The sequence below is a fragment of the Pelophylax lessonae genome, assembly GCF_965119305.1.
Source record: "Pelophylax lessonae genome assembly, chromosome: 2".
Lineage (NCBI taxonomy): Eukaryota > Metazoa > Chordata > Amphibia > Anura > Ranidae > Pelophylax > Pelophylax lessonae.
This window is the reverse complement of record NC_138769.1, coordinates 541,485,277-541,513,125: the sequence shown is the minus strand read 5'-3', so window position 1 is coordinate 541,513,125 and position 27,849 is coordinate 541,485,277. Positions and strand designations below refer to the sequence as shown.

Genomic DNA, 27,849 nt, shown 5'->3' with positions numbered 1-27,849 from the left:
CCAACACCAGCAGCTGACATGGCACCCCAGACCATCACTGACTGTGGGTACTTGACACTGGACTTCAGGCATTTTGGCATTTCCCTTTCCCCAGTCTTCCTCCAGACTCTGGCACCTTGATTTCCGAATGACATGCAAAATTTGCTTTCATCCGAAAAAAGTACTTTGGACCACTGAGCAACAGTCCAGTGCTGCTTCTCTGTAGCCCAGGTCAGGCACTTCTGCCGCTGTTTCTGGTTCAAAAGTGGCTTGACCTGGGGAATGCGGCACCTGTAGCCCATTTCCTGCACACGCCTGTATACGGTGGCTCTAGATGTTTCTACTCCAGACTCAGTCCACTGCTTCCGCAGGTCCCCCAAGGTCTGGAATCGGTCCTTCTCCACAATCTTCCTCAGGGTCCAGTCACCTCTTCTCGTTATGCAGCGTTTTCTGCCACGCTTTTTCCTTCCCACAGACTTCCCACTGAGGTGCCTTGATACAGCACTCTGGGAACAGCCTATTCGTTCAGAAATTTCTTTCTGTGTCTTACCCTCTTGCTTGAGGGTGTCAATGATGGGCTTCTGGACAGCAGTCAGGTTGGCAGTCTTACCCATGATTGCGGTTTTGAGTAATGAACCAGGCTGGGAGTTTTTAAAAGCCTCAGGAATATTTTGCAGGTGTTTAGAGTTAATTAGTTGATTCAGATGATTAGGTTAATAGCTCGTTTAGAGAACCTTTTCATGATATGCTAATTTTTTGAGATAGGAATTTGGGGTTTTCATGAGCTGTATGCCAAAATCATCAATATTAAAACAATAAAAGGCTTGCACTACTTCAGTTGTGTGTAATGAGTCTAAAATATATGAAAGTCTAATGTTTATCAGTACATTACAGAAAATAATGAACTTTATCACAATATTATTATTTATTTCAGGTACTTATATAGCGCTGTCAATTTACGCAGCGCTTTTACATATACATTGTACATTCACATCAGTCCCTGCCCTCAAGGAGCGTACAATCTAAGGTCCCTAACTCACATACATACACAGTAGGGCCAATTTTTTTTTATACAGGATCCAATTAACCTACCAGCATGTCTTTGGAGTGTGAGAGGAAACCGGAGTACCCGGAGGAAACCCACGCGGGCACAGGGAGAACATGCAAACTCCAGGCAGGTAGTGTCGTGGTTGGGATTCGAACCAGCGACCCTCTTGCTGCTAGGTGAAAGTGCTAACCACTACACCACTGTGCCGCCCATATGCTAATTTTTTGAGAGGGACCTGTATATGTTCATCCAGGGCAAGGTTTAGTATCATGAGTTTGCCGGCCACTGCCTGGAACAACAAGGTAGGATGGGGTAGAACAACTTTCACCATTTTTATTTGATTATTATTTTTTTATTTTTACCTTGTTTCACTTACACAATATTTCAACATGATATACAAAATAATGATACAATATATTTATGTTTTTTAGTTTACCCATGCAACAGTAAAGTGTTTGCAGTTTTTATATTACGGTATTCTCAGAAAGGGGGGAAAGAGAGGAGGCAAGAGATGAAAAGCCACAACCTTTGCAGATATGGCCTAACATTACTGGAAATCCATGCTCAAACTTTATACAGTAAACTACATTAGCACTGTAGACTTGCAGTGTTTGGGTTCAGCTGTGTCCAGAAATTATTATTACAGAGATTGTGTCTTTCTCTTAGGTTTTCATAGGTTACCTTAAAACGCTCCATTGTCTCCGTCCATAATCCAAATATATTGGTAGGATTTTAACCTATAATAGTCCTTGTAAAGTGCATATTTGTAATATCTGATCAAGGAACAGCAGAAACACATATTAAATAGAAATTTCAGTATATGATGTTTAATATTACTATATTCAGTGGGTAAAAGATCAATATGTTAAAAGAACTCTACACCAGGCTAACTTGGTACAACATGCTTTTTGCTTCTGATTATGTGGGTATTTACAGAAAATCTGATGCTGTAATAAGGGTGATTTACAAAACGCTCCTCAATGCATCTCTTATTATTTCAGTGTACTGACCCAAATAATGTTCATTACAGGCAAGTCAGCAATTTTACAAACACCTAAGGGAGGAAGAAGAAAGAAAACTGCAACAAATGGAAGAAGAACGTTGTAGAAAGGTATCTATATAATGCTATTTTCTGTAAACATGCATACAGGCATTCTCTCTATTCTTCATTCCTATGTTTCTCTGTTGTATGATGGAAGTCATATATAGTTTATTAGTTTCATGGGAACTATAGCACTTTTAACTTGTTATATTTTTACTGTAGCTAAATAAATCATTACCTACATGGTCTGGCCCTTAACCTCCACATATCATTACACAGAAACTGTATGATTTATAAAGTACATGATGTTAAATACTCTCAGATACTACATCAGGAAAAAAGGTGAAAATATATGTCAAAGAATTCCAGACCAAACTAACCTGACGCAACATGCTGTCTGCTTCAAATTTTGATATTTACAGAAAACTGCAGTCATTAGGGCTATTCACAGAACTTTCTACCAGTCATTGGCCTAATGAAAAGAAATGAAAGAAAATTGCAAAAAAATGAAAGAAGAGCATTGCAGATTGGCATATCCATGTAATGCTGCTTTTTGTAAACATACATTCTTTATTTACCATACCTATGCCTCTCTATCATATGATGAAAGTCACACTATACAGATGTACATTTTTCAAATGTATCCTTCGTTTACCCATTGCATAGGAACTATAGCTATTTTTAACTGATTATTGTATTTGTACTGGAGCTGCAAAAAACATTGTGCAACAGGACCTGGCCCCTAACTTTAACCCCTTGACGCCAACAGTACACATATAAGTAGCCTCACTAGACTGGGCTTTTTTCTGTGGGGCCGCATATATGCTTATTTGTCTTTGTGCTGGGAGCACGCCGCACAGAGACCAGGATCTCAGCGGGAGCCCCGGGTCCTGTACTAACAATTTGGACCCAGAACTCCTGGTTCTAGGTCACCTGATCACTGTGATAGCCTCTGATTGGCTATCACAGTGATCAGTCACTGTGAAGCCCACCCCTGTGTTTTTCTCTCTGTGAATGGAGAGGTTAGATACATTGTATCTCTCTCTTTGCAGAGAGAGAAACAAACAACTATGTGTAAAAAAATAAATAAATAAAAAATAAATAAATAAAAAATTAAGAAGGAAAGAATACCTAGATCAAGTTTTGATCTAGGTCAGTGCCAGGGTTAGTGTTTGGGTCAAGTAAGGATCAAAGGTCAAGGTCAGAGTCAAAGGTCAGGGTCAGCATTTTTTCAGTAGGATTAAAAAAAATATATTTTTATTTAGTATCAGTGTCATTGTGTTATAGGTAGAATTAAAAAAAGCAAAATGTGCACTATTGTTTCTGGGCTGTTCTATGCGTACAAACAACAAATAACATACACGTATATGGTATCGCTGCAGTCGTCGGGAGCAGGAAAATTTAGTTTGGGTTGTTCTTTGGTGGTTGGTTATGGTAGTAACAAGAAATATACAGCTACATTTAAAAAAAATACTTTTTTTTACCATTTTGGGCCAGTTTTTCTTTCATAATAAAAAAAAACAAACAGGAGATATCTATTACCATTTACAACCAAATGAAAGCCAAATTTGTCCTAAAAAAACAAGGTATAATCCACCTGGACACACATAGTAGTTGTGATGATATGTATGGTTTTACTAACACATGTCAAAGTTGCAAAATTGTGCTTAGGCGTTAAAATGTGTTTTACCCTTAGGCGTGAAGCGGGTAAGTTAACCCTTCTGCTGATTTTAATACTTGACTTCCCTTATCCGATCACTAAATCTTAAGCAACTCATAAAATGAAAGTGTAGATATATATTTTTTTTTTATTTCGAAAAAAATAGGGAAGAATTAAACCTATGTCATTTTTCATGCCAGTTTGCTTTCCCACTATGCAGATTCACTCTCCTCTTTGTCCTGGTGACTGTTGTCACAAAGACAGAAAGTGATGAGAAATCCAAAATGTTACAGTTGAGGTGAGGATGCATCTTCTGATGATCAAGTAAAAACTGTCTAAAATAGGGAATACCCATCATTTTGTAGAGATTTCATCTCACTTCCTGTTATAGTTCTAGGACAGGAAGTGAAAGGAAATCTCCCCAACCGGACAAAACTATTAAAATGCTTTAGCCATACCTACACTTTAATGCTTTTTCCCATAAGGGATAATTTTTACCCCTTAGCATAACCCTAAAGCTACATTCATACCAACGATTAAGGCCGGACAAATTGTAGCAGCAGAAATCCTTTGTTTACACTGCGAATAAGATCGGGTAGGTGCAGCCACCAGCTCTGTTCACTATAATGACAGGTCGCCAATGGCTGCATCTATTCGCGGCTCTTGCACAGTCACCGATTATTTGCGGGGTTGTTATCTGTTTGCAAAAAGTAAGAATTACACCTGTGTAATTGCAAAGGACTTAAAAGTATTGTAAATGTGCCATTTTTTTTCTATCCCCAGAGAATGGAGGAAGAGCGAAGGAGGCAGCAGGTGGAAAAGACAGAACCTTGTCAGGTAGGGCCAGGCACTAGTGTTCAAATGTCGAAGGGGTTGATTTACTAAAGTGAATATTGACTACTGGATCATGTGTAAGAGAGCTGAAAAAAGTACATTGACTTAAAACTTCTTCCCTTTCTTCACTGAACTAAGTTAAGACCCAGATGCTAAGTGAATATTCTTTAATCCTTAAAGTACAATGGAAGGCACATTTTATTTTTTTTTCAGTTTGGATATAGCATGGGAGGGTTTGTGTACCATTCGGGAGATGTCCCTTTCACTTCCTGTCCAATAACCACAACAGGAAGTGAGAGAAAATTCCTCTAAGGTGAGTCTCCAGGGTCACAAGGAGTGTCCACATTGGAAGATTTCCCTTCTATTCCTGTTCCCTGTAGGTGATAATGGTCACGAGGACAAATAAAGAGAGTAAATCCCTCTAACGGACAGCAATCAAAACCAGAAAGGTGTTCAAATTCCTGTACACTCCATCTAAAACTAAAAAAAAATAAAAATTTGCCTTAAGTTATACTTTAAGTTAAATCATTTAAAAAAGGTAAGCAATGTTACTGTAGCCTTGCAGAGTTGGGGTCTGAGTTCAGTTGTTCTAGCTAACTATGCATAGAAATTGTATCTTCTTGAGTGTTTTTAGTGTTTCCTTGAGATTCTTGTATGTAAATCCAACTATAAACTTCTTCTTATTTGCTCCCTTTTGGTCTGTTAAATATACCATTGAAGGTATTAATAAATATGTGATTTTATCTTTGACCTTTTGGTTATACTTTGTATATGTTGAAGGTTGTGGGTTTCAATATTTATACTTGGGACTGGTACCAAAGTGGTCTGTAATACAGCTACACAATAGTTATATTTACCATTGGAGGTACTGTGTGTCATTATATCTTATACTTGTTGATCCTGCGAAAAATCTTGTCAGCTGATTCTGATTATATGTATGTGATGATTTCTAACAATGGCATTGGACTGCTGTTATTGTTGTTGATGTTTATTCAATAAAGTTCTTGTTTGGATAAAAAAAAAAAGAGAGAACACTTTCCTAATAAAGCCAGCCATACATGAATTTAAATTCAGCTGGTTCAGCAGGGACTAGACAAATGTCGATCCATGTATGGGTAGAATTGCGTACAATCAACCTGTTGGAAAATGTTCTCTCGATCAGCTTCGCCAGGCATAGTTAGCGGTGCTGATCGGTATAATTTAACAGTGAGGAAGTATCCCCGCTGTTAGAATACAAAGGCTCAGTGGGAGGGATTCCCCACCCCATTGAGTGTATAGTTGAGGGAATCAAATGATTTTCTTTCATTCATCCCACTGGTTGAATAAAAAAAAATAACTCATGTATAGACAGCTTAAGTTTTGGAAATGAAGAGAGGGGCTGGTATTTTGTAGGGTGACAACAGTAGTTCTCCATAGCTACAGTACAATAAGTGAGCATTATCATGCTAGGACAGGAAGTGTGTTTTTGGCTTGAAAAAAGAAAACATATACAGCCAACACATCTAAGAGCTGGAAAGCTGTGTCACATTTTTATTCTTTGGTTAAGATATGCTTTCTTGGCATCCAACCAAAATGACCTTGTATTTTGCCTTAGAAGCATTTCCAGAAGTAAAAATGACCACAAATGGTGTCCCTGGCAGGAATAAAGCCCAAGCCTTCTGTTTCCTTAAGTCAAATGTGTTAATCACACAGCCACAAAGCTGGACAGTAAGACAACAAAGTTGGATTTGTACTCTCATGAATAAGATTTTTATTCTGTTTACTCTAATCCCTGATAATGTAACTGCAGGGTCACCTATCATTACACACAAATTTCAGTATATGACATGAAAGTGTATCTATGGTCAACTTTTAAATTGTAATATTCCTTTCCACATGAAATTTAAATTACAGTATTTCTAGTCTAATCTTATTAATCTGAGGGATACTACAGTTTGAAATCCTACTTTTTGAGTAATATAACACATTCAGTTCCTTGATTTTTCTAACAAATGTTCACTATGCCTTCTGAATATGCATTGCTTGTGTCACACATTTATCAGAACTTTGTGAATAAACTACAGGAGGCACAATACAGGAAACACTACACATCAACATCATATTTGTTTGCAGGTAGCAAGGTACTATGGCAGTGATGGCGAACCTTGGCATCCCAGATGTTTTGAAACTACATTTCCCATGATGCTCAACTACACTGCAGTGTAGGTGAGCATCATGGGAAATGTAGTTCCAAAACAACTGGAATGCTAAGGTTTGCCATGACTGTACTATGGTATATGTGGCCCCTAGAAATCAAAGCAAACTAAAAGAATGAGCAGAGGAAACGCTGCAAAGCATGCAGGGAATCCAGGGAGTTGTGGAAAGAGATGGCCAGCAGATAGGCAGCGCTCACAATATCATTTGTATTTTTTATTACAAAACTGATGTATTCTGTTACTATAAAGCTCATTTAAATATTATCAAATACTATAGTGGAGGAAAAGGCAAACTTATTCTGTTCCAGACCAAAATAACTAGATACAGCACGCTTCAGAATATAATAATTACATAAAATTTGATGCACTCATTACATGGAGTCACAAAACTTTTCAACAATCATGTCCATTAGTATTTCAGTATTCTGACCGAAGTAATGTTAATTACAGGCAAGTAAGCAGTCTTACAGATCTTACAAGCAACAGCTAAAGGAGGAAGAAGAAAGAAAACTGCAGGAGATGAAGGAAGAACAGCACAGAAAGGTATTTATATAGAATGCTGTTACCTGGGCCATGCAAGAAGGCATTATTATTATTATAATTATTATTATTATTATTATACAGGATTTACAGTATATAGCGCTAACAGTTTGCACAGCGCTTTACAATATGAGGGAAGACAATACAGTTACAATACAATTCAATGCAGGAGGAACTAGAGGGCCCTGCTCGTTAGAGCTTACAATCTAGAACAGAGGGTCAAGTGAAACAAAAGGCAATAACCGTGGGTGATGATCTGATGGAGAAAATGGAAGTACAATTGTTAGGTGTGGGTAAAATAGGCTTCTCTGAAGAGGAGGGTTTTCAGGGATCGTCTAAAAGCTAATAGAGTAGGAGATAATCGGACAGATTGGGGTAAGGAGTTCCATAGGATTAACTAATTTCAATTACATATGGCACTTTAACCACTTGCAAAATTTAGTAAACCCACTCGTGCCAACAAATAAAGTGAATAAATTACCTAGTGTTTGCAGCTGCTGTTCCAAACCTAATGGGTAAACAATGTTATATAGTTTGCATGAGTGAATTACTCTATACAGGCAACAGTGCTTGCTCGAAAGTAATATACATCTATACAAAATTACCTATAATACTGTGCTCAAAACAAGAATATATGAGAATTAAAGGGAATGCTTCTCATGAAAATCCACACCTCAGTAAAGTGAACACAAAGCTATTTAAAATGTATTATATACAGTGAAATATTTAGTGAAAAAAGCCCCAAAGGTAAACCTCTGTGATATTTAATGTAAAAAAATCTTCCTGCGGTGATTGATAGATTTTTCTGAAGCTAAAACCCACGGACAGGAGGGGAACACCATATGTGAACAATAAAAATGAAGGTCCGCACTCACTTATACGACAAGAGGATCAAAGAAAGCTTTGGTGGTCTCCGTGACCAGGGTAGAAACTTGCAGCCGGTCCCCAAATCTGCCTTCTTCACGGTGATCAGAAATTCCAAACGTGAAATAAAAGAGGAAACAAAAATGCAGAACAAACTCCTCGTAGTGTAAGACCATAAACACTGTCTTTATTAAAAGCCCCTAATGGGCTATGCATCAAAGATAGTTAAAAAAGCCTCCTGTGCGGGCTTCCGCACTGTACAATGGGAGCAGTGGAAGCTAGACCTGCTGGATGTCAGCTTGCTTTCCACCTACGAACAATGTGTCGCAACATGCGTCCCCGCTTGATACGTTTCGTCATCAACGTGACATCTTCAAAACATAAGGTCGCACTGTGCTCTCTCAAAATGTATCCTCCCCGCTACACCCCGGGGCCCGCTTCTCTCTGCCATCTCAACAGTTGCCCCTTTTCCACTGTGGATGGTGACAACCAGGTGTCGGGATATATGCATTTTGGTCTGTGACTGAAGAAAATGTTTTTGTGTCTAATTTATTTTATTTTATATATAGTGTCAGATCCAAAAAATTTACTTGTTCACAATCCCAAACACCTGAGAACAAGATGGTATAAGCATTAATGTTAATATCCTCCAGGAAATCTTTCAAGCCCTCTTCTGTGCCCCTCCACACTATCAGTACATCATCTATGTACCTTTTGTAGGTTTCCAGTTCCTTTCTCGGCTTTCCGAAAATCTCCTCCTTTTCCCATTTGCTGAGGAAAATATTTGCCACATTGGGCGCATACTTTGCCCCATAGGAACACCTTTGCGCTGGCGATAAAAATCTCCATTATGCCAAAATAGAAAAAAAAGAAATTCTTTAAGGTTTTACACTATGAGGAGTCCGATCTCCAATTTTTCAATGTCTGGTGAGTGCAGACCCTCACTTTTACTGCTCACATATGGTGTTCCCCTCCTGTCCATGGGGTTTATCTTCGGAAAAATCTATTAATCACCACAGGAAGATTTTTTCACATTAAATATCACAGAAGATTTCCTTTGGGACTTTTTTCACTAAATATGTCACTGTATATAAGACATGCTGGTAGGTTAATTGGATCCTGTATAAAATTGGCCCTTCTGTGTATGTATGTGAGTTAGGGACCTTAGATTGTAAGCTCCTTGAGGGCAGGGACTGATGTGAATGTGCAATGTATATGTAAAGCGCTGCGTAAATTGACAGCGCTATATAAGTACCTGAAATAATAATAATATAATATATTTTGTAAATAGCTTTGTGTTCACTTTCCTAAGGTGTGGAATTTCATGAGAAGCATTCCCTTTAATTCTTACATATTCTTGTTTTGAGTACAGTATTATAGGTCATTTCGTATAGATATATAAGAATATGATGCGTAGAAACTCCTCTAATAGGATAAAAAAATCACCCTAGAAGTCAAATATCCCAAAGGAATATATACAGGTGAGTCCACAGTCTATGAACAGAGTCTCAAGGATAGGATGGCCTTTGGCCACAGAGTGAAATAGAAAAACTGTATGCCTTCACCACACCAGGTGACCCCACCTTAGGCAATGCTCACTCACCCGAAAATAGTATATCCTTTGCCCTTCAATCCAACCGGATATCTCCCGGAATACCTTCCACCTTCAATGGTATGCAGCAGGTACTCCACCCAATATAATTCAGCTCACACTGCTCAGGCAGGAAATGTGGGAAGTACCGTATATATAAAACAAAAGGGCTGATAGGGTACGTATAAACAAGTTTATTAGACAACCCCTTAACCCCTCTTATTACACTTACAAAGATACAGATAAAAAGCACAGTGAATTGCAAACATCCATGACACACCAGAACACTCGTTAAGCCGCTGGAGTCTCACTGTTTGCCGGAGTGGCCCGAACCCGCTCATAGCAGCCGCTTGGTGTCTGGTTGTCAGGGTAACCGCGTGCCCACACTCTGATGCGTTTCGTCATCAACAAACTTCTATGGAGGCCCTCCAGAGGAGAGGAGTCTGTTGATGATGAAGCGGGCTCTAATTGGGTAAAGGAGCTGTTGCCAGCTTCACATTTTCTGCATGTATAGCCCTCTTTTAATGTGGGGTTATAACAAATGGCCCTGCCCAAACATTATTTTACAATAAACCTGTAGGTAAATAAGAAAACCAGAACCTTTGCTAATAACGTTGTAATTGCCTCCACCCAGGACAGGGCCTCTGTGACCAGAAGGAATTCCCTTCCTGGAAAATGAATCAGTAATCTAATCTAAGTAATTGGGAGCAGAGGAACTACTGCAACCAGCATATAACATTAACCATCAGTATATAGAAGCACACCAGTATGGAAATACAAAATTTAATATAAGAAAAGTTTACTAATAGTGTATATATCCAATGTACAAATAGGTATTATCAGGAAAGGGAACAGCAAGAGTCCTGTTGGAATTATCCTCATATACACTGATATATATAGTTATTATTAAAGATACCTCCAGATGAATGTTGCAGCAAAGTTCAGTTTCAGGGGCCCCTGAGCATGATCATGATGTGGTAACTGTCTTTGTCTCAGAGGCCTGAAGAAAAAATCAGGACTGATGGGGAGTTACTTCAACTGTTGTCCAACCAGCCTGGAATGGAGATTCTCACCCGCAGAAACCATGGTGCAGCACTGCAACTCAAGTCAAACTTTTTACCACGTGGCTTAGACGTCTAACTACCAGAAAAAGCCATTGGATGCTTAACCTTACTCTAGCCTATGTTGGTTATTGTGCCCTAAACTAAAGCTAGCTATAGAATCCCAGACTAGAAGGAACAGACTTTACCAAGAAGTACTCTGATGGGGGAAATTTGTACTGAAGCAGGGTCTATACTTGAGAGGGGGGGGGGTTGCTGAGGAGGGGTTAGATTAAGGGGTGGGAGATTTAGGGCTATAGGGGTGATCTGTACTGTGGTGTATATGAGCTTGGGGGTAATAGCTCACTTTTCCGACTCTTGCACTCAGTGCATTATCCATTCCTGACCCCTGAATTTTCTATGTTACGCACTTCTAAACCCTGCACTCTCTGTGTTATCCTGTTGTACATTTTTTACTTCTAACTTCTGCACTCTGTAACATACTTTTGACCAATGCACTCTAAGTGTAATAAATACTCCTGAAGTTGCTCATTAGGGTATGCTGTGTATGTAGAAAAGCATATGTAATGGCAGAGTTTAATTTTTTTTTTTAAGAGTGTGCTCCTGCTTCTATGTGTTTGCTAGATTCTTGCTTGTGGCAGTCAATAAAGCTTATTTTGTGGGTATAAGGACTGGCATATGTGTGCCCTAGGTCTTTTAGGTCCCTCTCACTAATAGTGACATTTGATCACATTCAAAATTTGATGCTCTATTTTCTGATTTGTGTGCGTGTGCGTGTGGGGGGGGATTAAAAAATATTTTTCGCCCAGATACCAGATATACTATACCATTTCAAACGAAAGGCGTTCAGCAAAGTTGCAGTTAGGACTTGCTCTACAAGTACACAGAATTATCGCCCCCCCCCCCCTCTTCCTTCCTTTTCCAAAAAAGATTGCACTCTAATTACCTTTCACAATCACACAACCCGAGAACCTAGCAAAGAAAGACATAAATGCTAATATTTTGTTCATGGGAGACATACAAAATAAATTATGTGTGTGTTTTCCTACGAAACAAGTAACACAGCAGAAACTATGGGTATTTTCATTTTCTCGCAGCCATTAGTCTACCTAAATTCTGACCCGTGGGGTGTTTCTGACTTTGGTATACAACCACTTTGACATGTATATTGAAATTCAACCATAAATCCCCCAGCAGCTGACAAATAAAATTGATTAGTTTTGTTAGCTAACCTTTATTTTTCCTAGCATTTATAAATCTGTCACTAAGGTGTTATTGCATTAACTTCTGTCAGCCGCTCAGATTTGCCATCGTTGTTCCACAAAGACACCACATTTTTTTCTCTACTTAATATTGCATTAAGCTTCTTCTCTGAGCATTTTTCCTGCTGCATCAATCATTCTGCTCTCCTGTGATGTATCTTTTATGTTTCCTTCAAACCATTTTTCTCTTATGCATTACCCTAATCATCACGCTGACTGGCTTCCACATTTGTTAAATCACCTTTTATTCTTGCCAGTGTTTCATCAACTTCTGATAATCCTCTGGCTATTTCCAGAGTCACATCAGGTTTTTAACTTCTGTTTTGAAAGAGTAATTAGACTTTTTCTCACAATTTTAATATCATATCCTGAGATTTTAGTGTTGGTTATAGGCACATAATTTTTCCTCATTAACACAGATGTAACTGCCTCTAATTTTATGTGAGTGAATAGAATAGAATAAAGAAATATATCTCCAAGTGCTGTCAGCTTCTTCATAGAGACACACTGTTCTGATCACTCTCTATTAAAATGTACCTGCTGCATGCACTTGATGGAGGCAGATATTTAGAAAGTTAATACAATACTCAAAAGGAAATAGCCAGAGAACTATGGTTTTTAAATGAAGAGATCATCAAAGCTCCACACTTCCTCTGGTTTCCTTTATAGACTTTTCATAGAGTCAGTACAAAAACTGCTGTAGGCATAACATGCAGTTACCTAGAGGTGTTGCGTATATCTGCAACAGCCTCCCAAACCCACCCATCATGGTTGAATCCTGTTCAGACTGGCAAAGTGTTTGCATTTTCCGAAGCCAAAGCTGGCCAATCCCTTCCTGTCTCCTGCGCATCCCAATTCTTCAATGAAAAAATATTTCAAAATGATTGGCCAATAGAGTATTTGAACTGGAGATAGCAGTAAGTTCTGATAGTGTCTGGATGACAGAATTTTTTGGGAACGGCCCCAAATTTACCTTGATTGGTAAGATTGTGGTGGCTACTGCTGTTATCAATAAGCAAGGTCTATCTGAAAGTATAATGTTCCATTTGTACTTCCAGTGTCCAAAGCGAAATTCTGCCTATTTACCCTGCAAAGTCTAAGCAGGACTAGACCATAGTCTGATGTAAGTTCCTGAGGGCTGTTCAGTTTCAGTTAATCCTGACACATTAGAAAAAACTGACACAAGCTGAAATAGATCTTGTCTACATTAGACATGTACTGGGTCAACAGAAGTACCGGTTCCATAATATCGCTCAGGAAGTAATGAATAATTATGGATGAGCAAATCAAGTAAATAGGCAAACCAGCAAATCACAAATATTTTACGTTCACCATTCACCATTATGTAGCCAAGCCATGTAGTCACCCTGTGAAGAACCACATGGATCCTGAAGTGCATAATTCTCTGCATCTACCAGGTGGATAAGATAGTGAACATTTAGGTGAAACAAACATTTAATCAAATCTTCTGTTTCTGTGAGATAGTCGGTTAAAGGAGCGCCCAAAATCAGCAATAATAATCCCACTTGGATCAAAAGATGATCCAAGTAGGATTCTTATTGCTGATTTTGGGCGCTCCTTTAACCGGCTACCACTAGAAACTTTGGAAAACGACCGCTAGCCCGTATCTTAAGGTAGCAGCCCAGACCCCTTAACAAGGGTCCACTACCTTTTTATTATCCAGTCGGGCCAGATTGATTGGGAGTTAATTTCCCCAAGTGGCCCTTTCTCACCTACCACCCACCCACAGACCCTCTATCGAGCAGGTCAGTCCAGCGCAGCCATCAACTTTTCAAAAAACTAACGTTTCTGTGAGGTGGAATCAGGCCAACCAGTGAATAATACATACCAGCAAACGTTAAAATTCTACTTCAATTATATTTTATTTACTTTCTTTCATATACATGTCTTTGTTGATAGCAATGTCTCTTCCTTAATTATTAGATTTGCTTGCTATGTACTTTGTGCACATGTATAATTTTAAAATAGCACATACAAAACAAGCAAGTCAATAAACCTATTTTCAGTGCAACACACTATAACAACCCCAAATGCTACATTCTACAATAATTGGAAATTTATCTTGGTAAAATTAAAAAAAATAAAACCTACTCATTTATTAGCTTTTTGATTCCCACCTGGTGTTCTCCTAAAAGCATTTTTTTCTTTTCTCTTCATCAAGTTCATCGGTTGTCACAACAAAAGCCATTCTGCGTACATACAGAAAGGGCTGCTAGAAAAAGTCACAAAACGAATGCAAGTATTAGCCTTTCTGTTGACCTTTTGCTGGAGCGGGGCGGTCGATTCTCTGACAATGTGACTTGTAGTGTTGAAATAATTGCTTAGAGGTGTGCTGTAACTGAAGTATTTTCTAGCACAGCTTTTGGATGGCAGCATGTTTATTTTAGTTTCAAGAACCCATATAAAAAAATAACACTGATACTGCAACTGTTCATGTGTGGATACTAAAAAAAAGGCTGATTTTCTTTTTTTTTTTTTAAAGGCTTTTTGAGACATTGCACTCCTGCTGTCTCCCCATCATAACACAAAGACCAATAATAAAACCCCTATAAATGGTTAAATATTACTAATCTTTCTCTAAAATATGCTTATCATCTACATTGCTTTCATTGCATCTGCCAGGTATTGTAAGCAATTGTTTTTTTTTTTTTTTAATTATTTTCAAACCTATAGTTTAGAAAGCATTAATTATAAAGTAGAGAAAAAGATCCCCTGCAAACTAATATAGAATCCCTCCATGAAAAACCTGTCTCCTGCGCATCCTTGCTCTCTGTATGGAAACAGTGGTCTCTCTGCAGAGTTATAACACACCCCTCCTGAGTTACATACAGCTAGAGCTTTCCAATCAGAAAAGTTCATACTCATACTCTGACTCAGAAGAGGGTTGCATAGGTACACTATATTGTCAAAAGTATTGAGACACCTGCCTTACCACGCACATGAAATTTAATGGCATCTCAGTCTTAGTCCGTAGGGTTCAATATTGAGCTGGCCCACCCTTTGCAGCTATAACAGCTTCAACTCTTCTGGGAAGACTGTCCACAAGGCTTAGGAGTGTGTCTAAGGGAATGTTTAACCATTCTTCCAGAGTGTGAGGTCAGGCACTGATGTTGGACATCCCAAACGTGTTCAATTGGGTTGAGGTCAGGACTCTATGCAGGCCAGTCAAGTTCCTCCCCCCCCCCCCCCAAACTCGCTCATCCATTTCTTTATGGACCTTGCTTTGTGCACTGGTCCAAATTATTTGGTGGAGGGGGGATTTTGGTGTGGTGGTGTTTTTCAGGGGTTGGACTTGGCCCCTTAGTTCCAGTGAAAGAAACTCTTAAGGCATCAGCTTACCAAGACATTTTGGACAGATTCATGCTCCCAACTTTGTGGTAACAGTTTGGGGTTGGTCCTTCCTGTTCCAACATAACTGTGCACCAGTGTAAAGAAGAGTTGAAGCTGTTATAGCTGCAAAGGGTGGGCCAACTCAATATTGAACCCTACAGACTAAAGCTGGATACACACTATACAACTTTTGTTGGTAGATTTCCTTCAGATGTACCTTTTCTTTGTAGTGCAAGGGCCTGCCAGATTGCATACAAATTGAAAGTGTTTAGGTTTGACCTCATATTATATGGTTTTGGTAAGTCTAAAGGAAAAAGTCTTCAGAAAATCTTATAGTGTGTATGGCCCATAAAACTGGGATGGCATTAAAGCTCATGTGCGTGTAAAGGCATGCGCCCCAAAACTTTTGACAGTGTATTGTATATAGATAGTCAAGTTGAAAAGAGACACAAGCCCGCAAATCTTTTAAACCCACATTCTATTCACAATAGAAAATAGAAAACATATCAAATGTTTAAATTGAGAGAATGTACCATTTGAAGAAAAAAATATTTTAATTTAAAATTGATGGCAGCAACATGTATCAAATAAGTAAGTGGTAGGAACAAGGAAAAGCGGGAAGAACATTTTGCAAGTAATGAGGTTAATTGGCAACAGGTCAGTTACATGACTGAATCTCTAAAATGCTCTTTTTATACCCAGAGTGTCTCAGAAGTAAAGAAGGGCATTTTTACATTTGCTTTGTTCTATTGTACTCTAATTTTGCACTTTCTACCCCCATCTACAATGCATTTTTCTTAATGTGCTATATTTACTTGTACCACCTTTTTATACCAAACAAAAATTTTGTAAACAAAAGAAGTAAAGATGGGCAGAGGTTCACCAATCTGAAAAGCTGAATCTAAAAATTGTCAAACATTTTTAGAATAATGTTCCTTAACATAAAATGGCAAAGACTTTCATCATCTACAGTACATAATATCATCAAAAGAATCTGGAGAAATCTCTGTGCACAAGAGACAAGGCAGAAACACAATATTGGATGCCTGTGATCTTCAGGCTCTCAGAAGGCTCTAAATTAAAAACAGGCATGATTCTGTGATGGACATCACTGCGTAGGGTCAGGAATACTTCCAAAAATCACTGCCTTTGAACACAGTTTGCCATGCTATCCAAAAGGTTAAAGCTCTATCATGCAAAGAAGAAGCCATATCTGAACATGATCCAAAAGCATCAATGTCTTCTCTGGACCAAAGCTCATTTAAATGATCTGTTGCAAAGTGGAAAACTGTTCTATGGTCAGACTAAGAAATTTGACATTCTTTTTGGCAACCATGGGCTCTGTGTCTTCCAGAAGTTTAAAAGCCTGGATCTCTGATGGTATGAGGGTGCATTAGAGCAGCCTTTTGCAACCCTGGTTTGCCTTTAGGTTTCTTCAGGGGTACCTTTAGGTTTCTTCAGGGGTGCCTTAGCAAAATTGCTACAATTCCTCAAAAATTGTATACAAGCCAGCGGGTCGATCAAGCCTGTCTTTTAGTTACATAAAGCCATGTATTTTCATTGTGTACCCTTACAACCTTCTAGCCCTTGGCATCCTAACAACCAATGATGTAATTGGTTGATAAGTAGAAAGTTGGGGGCCTGTACTGCACTACCCTTCCCTCCCCTCCTCTGCCCCTTTCTGTCAGCACTGGGGTCACATTAGCTGAATGAGGAAGGGAAAGTGAGGAAGAAAAGAAACCATTGGAACACTAGTCAGTATCAGTGTGCAAAGATGTATTTGCTTTGAAAGAATAAATCAAAATCGAACGTTGGGTGTCCCGCATTTTAGAATGGGGTGCCCCATCGAAAAAAGTTTGAGAAACACTGCATTAGAGCATATGGAATGGACAGCTTGCACATTTGGAAAGGCATCGTCCATGCTTAAAGTTATATCAAGGATTAGGAGCAGAAAATTCTGCTATCCAGATGATGTCTTTTGCAGGAAAGGCCTTGCATTTTTTAGCTGGACAATATTAAACTGCATGCTGTATCTATGACAACAACTTGGCTTAGTAATAGAAGAGTCTGGGTGCTTAACTGGCCTGCAAGCAGTTGAGACCTTTCACCAATTGCAAATATTTGTCACATCTTGAAATGAAAAATACAACAAAGAGGACCCAGAACTGTTGAGCAGTTAGAATCCTATATCAGAATGGGACAGCATTCTTCTCCCAAAACTCCAGCAACCGATCTCTTCAGTTCACAGACATTTACAGAGTGTTGAAAAAAGAAGAGGGGATGCTACACTGTGATAAACATAGCCCTGTCCCAACTGTTGTGAGAGGTGTTGGTGCCATCAATTTCAAAATTACCTTATTTTTTTTTTTTTTCTTAAAATGGTAGATTGTCTAAGTTTAAACATTTGATAGGCTTTGTATTTTCTATTGTTAATAAAATATAGGTTTGCATATCATTGCTTTCTGTTTTTATGTAGATTTTACAAAGAGTCCCAACTGTTTTTAAATTGAGGTTGTAGTTCAACCAAAAACCTCTATATACTGTACAAAATCCTATACCCACAGTTTATCCAGAGGAAGTAAAAACCCAGGGTCCAATTTGTAAATGAAGCATGGTGCAATTTGCCCCTATGGGGGGGGGGGATTATTCCTTCTTGATCTCCCAGAGTTTCTTGAAACACTGCACAGTGCAGGACTACTGCTCCCACACAGAAAGAGAGTGTCCTTTTCTACAGCATGCTGGCAGGAGACAGGCAATCATCCAGCTTCACTTTATTTACTAAATAAACATACATTTTGCAAAGCTGACATTCCTTTTGATAAGTGAACATCTTCTACTATTGTAGTAAATAAGAGCCATATTTTTTTTGCATGTAGCTGGGGGGGGGGGGGGCAGTTAACCACTTTAAGACCGGAAGGATTTGCCCCATTAATGACCAGGCCATATTTTGCGATTCAGCACTGCATTACTTTAACAGATAATTGCGCAGTCGTGCGATGCTGTACCCAAATAAAATTTATGTTCTTTTTTCCCCATAAATAGAGCTTTCTTTTGGTGGTATTTGATCACCCGCAAAAGTTATTGCATCTACTAACTATGGGAAAGATTTATGTCATTTTTATTTTTATTTTTTTACTAGTAATGGCGGCGATCTGCAATTTTTTGTGGGACTGCGACATTGCAGCGGACAGATCCGACCCTAACTGACATTTTTGACACTTTTGGGGGTACCAGTGACATTACTACAGTAATCAGTGCTAAAAAGTATGCACTGTTACTGTAATAATGACACTGGCAGGGAAGGGGTTAACCCTATGGGTGATCAATGGGTTAAATGTGAGCCTAGGGGAGTGATTCTATATGTGGGGGGCGTGGCTTGTGAAATGACCATAGAGACATGTGATCCTATATAGAAGGATCACATGAGCTCTGTGATCATTTCAGGGAGAAGAGCGGACAGCTGTGTTTACAACAGCTGCCCGTCCTTCTCCCTCAGCGGGGAGCTATCACAGGTGTCAGGTGGCAATCGGAGCTGCCTGACCCGTGCATCGGCATCCCCGCTGCCGAGCGGCGTGCTTGCCCCCTAGCTTCCTGCACATGAACGACGTAGACCAGTTTGCGCAGGAGAGGCACCCTGCCACAGTAAATAGGCGGTGGGTGGTCGGGAAGTGATTAAAGCAGCTTAAACAGACCAGTATCATGCCTGTGTTAAGTTTCAGTAGTTTTATCCATAGAAACACAACACCGATCATTGTTCTCTCCCACTCACCAACAATTGGTCAGTATGCTTGGAAACTCTGGATAGCCCTCTGGCTGATGTGCTAAACACCACAAATAAAGTGGATGAGGCTGGCCGAGTTCTTTGCTGAGGGAGGAGAGGGGTGGTGGGTGTAAATGTGAATGTATGTGTGTAAAAGAAATGTGATATCTTCTTCAGGCATTTTAGCTGATATTGGTTGGTTGTCACACTGTTTTGGATTTATAAGTTGACTAGGTACTAATTGACTCCCTTGTTATCTCTGGCCCATTGTAAACTCTGTCCTTGTTCCCCTACCTATACACAGGCTACTCCCCTCCTCTTTGGTCTGTCATGAATGCTGCAAGACCTATCCAATTTCCCCAGCCATTTAGGGACAGTCGCCTCTCTCTGTCAATCCCTCCACTGTCTTCCGCATGCCAATTACATTAAAAATACAAAAAAAAAGCAACAAACAAAGCCATCCACAACTCTACCTCCAACTACATCACTAACCTTTTCTCAAAATATCACTCAAATCTTGCTCTTTCCAAAGCCTCCTGCCCTCTAGCTCCCTCATCATCTCTGGCTTTAGGACTTCTCCAAAGCCTCTCCCATCCCCTCGAACTTACTGCACAGATCTGTATGATTTTCTACCATTATGTGCACCCTTGGATGATCCCTAAAACATATCTCTTTAGGGAAACCTATCACACCACCACCTAAAAACATGGGTACTTGCTTTTTCCATCAACTCATCTCTCACAATTAAAACTGTTAGTATCATTTGCACCTCTCTTTTGCATTTTAATCTCTCACAAGCAGGGCACTCCTATCTTTCCTCCATTAAATTGTATTGTAGCTTTACTGTTTCACTTTATTTTGTAAAGTGCTGTACACCCTTTTGGCAATATATAAATCCTGTAAAATAATATGTTAAAAACATGAAAAAAAAAATCAGTTTAAAAAAAAGTATAATTTCAGAAAAAGTAATTTGACTGTGAAGTTGCAGATACTAGTAAGAATATTCCTTAATAATATATATTACAAAGTGGGCAGATTTGGAATGGGTTTCATTAGAGTATGCATAACCTTCACCCAATCTACAATATGATACAGCCATTAAAACAGGGTATACTCAACCTACCCAAATGCCTGTTAATTATGAGTTAATTATCATTTAAACCTAAATTGAGGAAAAAGTAGCAGATGCCTGCATAATTTTCCCAAATTCAATTGCTGTTTAGAGCAGCAGCTCTAATTCTGATCCACTTACTTCACTTGGAAATTAAAGAGAGCAACTGACTTCTTGCTATGGAACCACATCCTAATTGTTTAACCGCTGGCAGAAAACATGTATTTGTCTCAACCTCTACTGTCACCATTGAGTTACAAGTAATTTCCAGTATGTTACACAAATTCAAATGGCTGTTTTCAAATGTAATAACCTTGACGCATCTTTAGTGCCATAGTTTATTATATAAACCTAATGATGCATTCCCTATTCCATTAAAAGGAATGTATCAGTATCCATCGTACACACCAAGGACTGATGAAAACAATTTCATTACCCCATGTTGTATGCACATACAGAAATGTTTTTTTTTTTTTTCTCTTTGTAGAGCGAGTTGTTAGAAGTGAAGAAAGAAGAGGAAGAAAAGGAAAGAAAACTGTCTCAACAGGAAGAATGTAGAAGGTATCTCTCACTGAACAGGAGAAAAGATTATTCAAAATATACATGAAGTACAAAAAAACATCTTTTAAACCTTGAAGTAGTTACTTCAGCCTTACACCAAAACATATTCTAAAAGTGTATCTAAAGCCAAAACTTTTTTTTGTTTTGGATACAGTGGTAAGGATTTAGAACCCCTGTCGGTTTTTCTTGCTGTTTGTGTCTCCAAAATAAATCTCTCTTTGTCCTGGTGAATGTTGTCTGAATGTGATGGGAAAATCAAGAAAAGAGGGGAGATTTCCACTCCCTACCATGTCCCTAGGACAAGAAGTGGAAGACATCTCCCTAATAGGACAAGAATGGCCAAAAAAAACCCAAACCCTGAAAGGGGTTTTTGACATCCTTACTCAATCCAATCAAGGTTTTGGCTTTATATATACTGTAGCACCCATTAGTGTGCTACTAGCATCAGAGTAGGTAAAACATTGTTTGATCCATGTTTAAACCTTGCGAGTCTGTAATTGGGTCAGGGTTCAGGGCAGCATGACTCATACAGACAGCTCTCTGATGCCCCCCCTTAGTTTTGGAACGTTGAAGAACATTCTGGAAACTAGAGGGCGGAGGCTAGGATAGCTGTTCTGCATATTTAGGGGCACTTAGCCAATCCACAGGAGGTGGGCCTGGCAGGGCATTAAGTGGGCCCTTAAATAGGAATGAATCATGCTGGCAGGGGAGTCGGGTGGTAGATGGGGATGCACAGCTGAGAAAGCTGTCGATTGCCTTTGAGGAAAACCCCATAGTCTGGAGAGGTACTCTGCCTCGGGCCAGGACTCGGGAACTAGCCTGGGAGGATTTTGACAACAGGAGAAGCTTGGAGGGAGTCCTTCTTGAGAGGCAGCGGGAGCAAGGAGGACAGTGTGAGTACTACAGCATGGTGCAGGGATTTACAAGGGGAGAGACTACCACATGTAGCAGGTCTCTTTTGAAGACAGCAGTGTGTTTAAGTTTTCTTCAAACCTTGCCCTGGGTGATCTCCAGAGAGTCAGTCAGGTAGACTGCTGAAGAAAGTCAGTCGGGTAGACTTGTGCAGAGGAGCAGAGAGGTGTGCTGGTAAAGAGGCAACCAGGTGGGCTAGCATTTTCTGCAGTGGTAGAGCTAGGACCAGTGTCTACAGGGGAGTTGAGGGTACTCAAGGATGCAGTTCACAACACATTGTGCTACTTTCTATAGGGACTGAGAGTTCCTAGCCTGTAAGGGGCTGATGCTGATATAACAGAGACTGCTAGTCGTACAGAGGAATAAATTGGAGCTATATAGAGGAATCAATTGAAGCTATACAGAGGATCAAGTGGAGCTGTATATAGGGAGAAAGTTGTCTCTGGTTTTGTCACTATCAAGTTGGGCATCTCCTAATTCCTATTCCCATCCAAGTTATTACCCCCTAATAAAAACACAAAACAAAACTCAAGGACTGTTCACTGTGTCTGGATGAAAGCTGAAAATGTTATGTGCCTGGTTGTGCAGCAGTGGGAAACCCTGTCATCTGCAACTCCTACAGGGGTAGTGCTAAATATACGTAAAGGATAAGTTCACCTTATATGTTACACCTTTATTTAGGTATGGGCAGAAAGCTGGCGGAAGGGTGTGCAGCGACATTGCACATGTGATCCACTGATCATGGGTGCAATCCTTTCCAGGTTCCTGTAAAAAAAAAAAATGTCAAATACATATTTTTTACTGCGAAAACATTTGCGTTTATTTATTTATTTTTTTTCTTAAAGATTAAATTAGCCTTTAAATGCCTTGGCAGTTAGTCACCTGCTTCCAACACCTTGCATTAATAAGGCTTGTAAATGCAGTGAATTATGCTATTCAGATCTGGTCAGTCAGCGGGTGTTGCTGGAGTTGTAATAGTTAAAATATGGTCAGTTAGGTCCACATTTTTATTCAAATCTGGGAAAACAGTAATGTCATCAATATTCCTATTTTCTTGTGCAGAATGCATCTCCTCTACTGCCAGAATATATTTCAAACCCATTTAAATCTGTTTCACATTCACCACTGTATACATAGCTATCTCAGCATATATGACTGTTACATTTTGATAGTACTGTCACAGCAAGTAAAAGCATGTGTTTAGCATTGCAAAACAATTATTTAAAATGACTAACTGCATGTTCTTGTTTTTTAAAGAGTAAACAATGCTTTTCTGGATAAACTCCAAAGACTCAGCACTAAAAAGGAAGAATATTCAAACACATGGGTGAGTATATATAATTAGTGGTGCTTGTTACGCTTTTTCAAATATTGTTTTGTTTAGTATAAAACACTCTAGTTGTCATTGAATAGGTCAAGGTAATTATTTATACCCTCAGCGAGTAAAAACTTATAATACAAAATAAAGTAATAATAAGGATTCTAGGTAAAACTCCTACAAGCGAACAGTGATATATGTGACCTAGACATAAATTACAGAATTCTTTCCTTCTCTTGCAGGCTTAAAGTTCACTTGTGGAGAAATAAAGCTACAGCCAAGTGTAATTAAATTCTCAACAAATAACCTTAAGAGATCCGGAGCTGTTGAAATGAGACACTTCAATTACATAAAAACATTGATTTTTGTGATTTACTTCTTATGCATCCTAATCATGTTTACATTTACCTTTACTTAATAATTCAAAGGTTGCATTGCACACCAATGTTCATACAGGGGATAAATTATTGGTAGAAAGAAGAGAAATGCTAAGGCTAGGCTGCATTTGAGTGTGCATGTGCCCTACACATGTCAGCCTGCCATCGATAATCATTAAAGTATTAATACTTATATACATCTTGGTCCTGGTGTAGTTAGCAACTCCAGCATCTGGTTAATGGGTAAGCAGAAGAATTGCCTGCATTGGGTTCTTCAGCACAGGGGGAGATGCAAAAAGGGCTGAACCTGCAAATGATGCTGCTGTTTACTCGGAGAGTAAAATTTTATAATAAAAATGTAAGTATAAATAGGGATTCCAGGTAAAAAATCCTACAAGAGAACAGTAATGTATGTGACCTACACATTAATTACTGAGATATTTCCTTCCCGTTATATGTAATAGGCAGTTGCAGAATGCCTGCCTTCTTGCAGTATAGATATTAGAGGTGCGTATCTTCACTGGTCTCACAATTTAATTCAATCATGATTATCATGTCAACAAATTGATTCGATTCTGCGATGCATCCCCATAACTGCCCATGATTTTCATCAAAAAAAATTCAAGCAGTCAGAAGAACTCCATTTTTTTTTTAATCTGTTCTTAAAAAAAGGACAACACTCCCTGCATGTAGCAAAGTCTAAACACAGCAGACGACAACCTAAAGAGGAGCTCCAGGCTCCCCCAAAAGTACTAGAGGAGATGGTCAGAGACTTTAGACACACTACAGGAGAGGGTCAGAGACTGCAGACATAGAAGAGAGGGTCAGAGAATTCAGTCATACTACAGGAGATGGTAAGACTGCAGACATGATACAAGAGATGGTACCAGACTGCAGACATACTACAGGAGATGGTCAGAAACTGCAGACATACTACAGTAGATGGTCAGAGACTGCAGACATAGTACAAGAGAGAGCCAGAGACTGCAGACATGACACAAAAGAGGGTCAGAGACTGCAGACCAACTACAGGAGACGGTCAGAAAATGCAGACATGATGCAAGAGAAGGTCAGAGAATGCAAACATGACACAAGAGAGGGTCAGAGACTGCAGACCTACTGCAAGAGAAGGTCAGAGAATGCAAACATGACACAAGAGAGGGTCAGAGACTGCAGACATGATCCAATAGAGGGTCAGAGACTGCAGACATGATAAAAGAGAGGGTCAGAGACTGTAGACATGATACAAGAGATGGAGAGACTGCAGACATGATACAATAGAGGGTCAATGCAGAGATACTATAGTAGACAGTCAGCAGAGATAAGTATGATATCTTTTTCATTTTAAAGAAAAAATAACAATACCATTTAGTATCATCCCCCAATCGATTTAGCCGGTCGTAGCATTGATGCAGAATGGCAGATGGCTGAATCGCGATGCATCGATGCTACGATTAAATTCAGCACCCTTATAGATATGACCAGATAATTTTATACTTTTATTTGAAAACCACTTATACTTTATACTTTTATTGAACTGTCTAAGGTCCGTCTAAGTGCACAAGAGCTACCTCTGGACTTACTATTTTAATCTATGGAAATCGGAAAGCTAAAACCTCTAGGGCCTCATGCACATGGATGTAAAAAGCTGTGCTTTTAGACCTATAGGGTGGGGGTTTTTAGTATCTGAACACAGATCTATTATAGCCAGTTTGTTCAAGCACATGGCAGCTTTTAGACACATATTCCAAGGCAGGGTTCAGATCTGTTAAAAAATGCCCACATTCAGTTTTTGTAGGCAAGTTTTTTTTCCTTATTTTACACTGTTGTACATAGCTCCCAGCTTTCCCTGATTTTGAGGGACTATCTCTGATTTGGAACAAGGTCCCCTCTGCCCCTCTTTCCTCCTCATATGTCCATCATTTTAATCTGATCTATATAGTTGTATATACAATGCACTTTTTATCTTTCAAAAAGTGTTTCCCAGTGCTAAACCTTTCATCCAATTTCTAAATGGTTGCATTTGTAAATTTTAAAAAGACAGTATAAATGGATAGCAGTGGTTAAAAAAAAGCACTTGTGGGTTTAACTCATCTTTTTTTTTTTTTTTTAATTTTGTGTCCTATTCCTACATACTTTTGCTAATAGTTGTCCCTCATTCCCATCTCAAAAAGTTGGGAGGTATGGATGGTGTACATATGCACATTTTTGGAGACTCCTAGCAACAAAGGGCACTATGTGGCAGGAACTAGGATGCAGGTGACTCAAGCCACTTCGCATCCGTTGTTGCTAGAAGACGTGGCATTTTTGGCTGGGGCTACTGCTTAGGATCAATGTGTAAATACTAGTGTGTAATCAGCAGGGCCCACTACCACTGTTTACATACTGTTGATGTTTACTTGTTGCATCGTAATAAATTAGTAATTTGTGCGACAGCTGCGCATGTGCAAAATGACCAGGCTTCATCCATTCATGAATTCATTACTTTTTTCCTTTGGTTCCCTGGAAAACTCTCAAAGCAGGCTAACATTTAGTAAAACAAGGTCAGGATGGTAGATGTGTTTGTGTGATGATAACATTTATGCATTTATCAGTGTTTGCTTTTATCAGAAATGTTTTCTATGGTTTACAAAATGTCTATATTGCTGCATCATCATGTACATATTTCCCAAGAAGTCGTGATATATATTTTGTTTAATTAATGTTTATTGAAGAGTAAATGCAGATACAGGGAAGAACAAGTGAAAAATCAGTACAAGTAATAAACATAGTAAATATGGTGTAACATATACAAATACAAAACCAAGAGCACTGCCGTGATATATATTATTACAATGTTTTCTCTTTAAAATAAAAAATGTTAAAATGTTTGTCAGCTTTTTATTGTAATCTGTGTCCACGGTGGCAAGATATCTCTGCATTTTTCCTGGCAAAAGTGCTTTTTCAATTAGCTTAGTAAATGCGTTGAAGTTGAGCAGACTTTAAATATCCACTTTTTTGCAAAGTAAATTTTCACTTTGTTTTATTTCGTTCACTAAGGTAAGTGAAAATTCCCTTTAATAGTAAACATGCTCTACTCCTTTAGTGAATGTGCCCATGTGACTAGTGCTTTCAGGACAGCAAAGAAGTGTAAATCTGAGCACACTCAAGCAAAAAAAAAAAAACACTTTCCCATACATTAGGACTCTATCAGACTTTCTGTTAAAGAAAGGAAAGAGAAAGGGAGAGTCTTAGCAAACTGGACAGCCTAAGGGCTCATTGACATAAGCGGCTATAATGCCACACTTCTGAAAAGCATTTCCCAAAGCTCAATTTTCAAACGGTGTTTGTTTAACCACTTGCCGACAGCCCCACTAATATATATACTGTGGGGCAGTGGCTCCTACAGGCGAAATCACGTACCTGTATGTGATCGGGCGTGCACGTGCGCCGCTGACAACCAGCTCCCAATGTGGTTGGATACAGTGGGAGCCAATTGGCTGCTCCTAATGTTCCCAAAAGAGGCAGAATGGTGGTCTGCCTAAGTAAAGAAGGCAGATTGCCATTCTGTGACAAGGGAAAACAGAGATTATGTGTTTCTGCTAAGCAGGAACACAGATCTCTGTTTTCCCACAGTACAAGCAACCCCCACACAGTTAAAAAGCACTCCCTAGGGACACATTTAATTCTTTGATCGCCCTTGATGTTAACCCCTTCCCTGCCAGTGTCATTAGCACCGTGACAGTGCATATTTTTTTAGCACTAATCACTGTATTGGTGTCACTGGTCCCCAAAAAGTGTCCCTTAGTTTTTCCACTGCAATGTCTCAGTCCCGCTATAAGTCGCTGATCACTGCCATTACTAGTAAAAAAAAAAAAGACAAATAAAAGTCCCATAAAAAAATCCCTTAGACGATATAATTTTTAGGCAAACCAATCAATATACGCTTATTGGGATTTTTTTTTTTTTTTTACTTAAAACGCAGCAGAATACATATTGGCCTAAATTAATGAATACATTTATTGTTTACACTTTTTTTATTGGGTGTGTTTTATAGCAGAAAGTGAAAAATATATATATTTATTTCAAAATTGTCTGTTTTTTTTGTTTATAGTGCCAAAAATAAAAAACACAGAGGTGATCAAATACTACCAAAGGAAAGCTCTATTTGTGGAAAAAAGGACATCGAATTTATTTGGGTACAACGTTGCACGCCCGCGCAATTGTCAGTTTAAGTAACACAGTGCCATATCGCAAACAAATTGGCCTGGTATTAAGGGGGTAAAGCTTCGGAAGCTGACGTGGTTAATGTGGTTGTAGGGTGGTTGCAGTGTAATGGGTCACATATGATGGTAAAAGCTGCTGGAAGTAACATGCCACGGGTACACCCCTAAATGACTCCAT

At 39.0% G+C, this 27,849-nt stretch overlaps 1 protein-coding gene across 1 annotated transcript in view; it reads left to right on the top strand.

Annotated features, from left to right (window-relative positions):
* The window catches only part of EPSTI1 (epithelial stromal interaction 1), a gene marked incomplete at its 3' end in the record, with an annotated part of 197,043 nt that overhangs the window by 129,393 nt on the left and 39,801 nt on the right, over positions 1 to 27,849 (top strand). Inside the window, exons 12-16 of the mRNA XM_082248135.1 lie at positions 2,058 to 2,138; positions 4,513 to 4,566; positions 7,209 to 7,301; positions 20,786 to 20,859; positions 23,029 to 23,098. Of these exons, the coding sequence (XP_082104261.1) occupies positions 2,058 to 2,138; positions 4,513 to 4,566; positions 7,209 to 7,301; positions 20,786 to 20,859; positions 23,029 to 23,098 (372 nt within the window). The remainder of the gene's footprint in view (positions 1 to 2,057; positions 2,139 to 4,512; positions 4,567 to 7,208; positions 7,302 to 20,785; positions 20,860 to 23,028; positions 23,099 to 27,849) is intronic.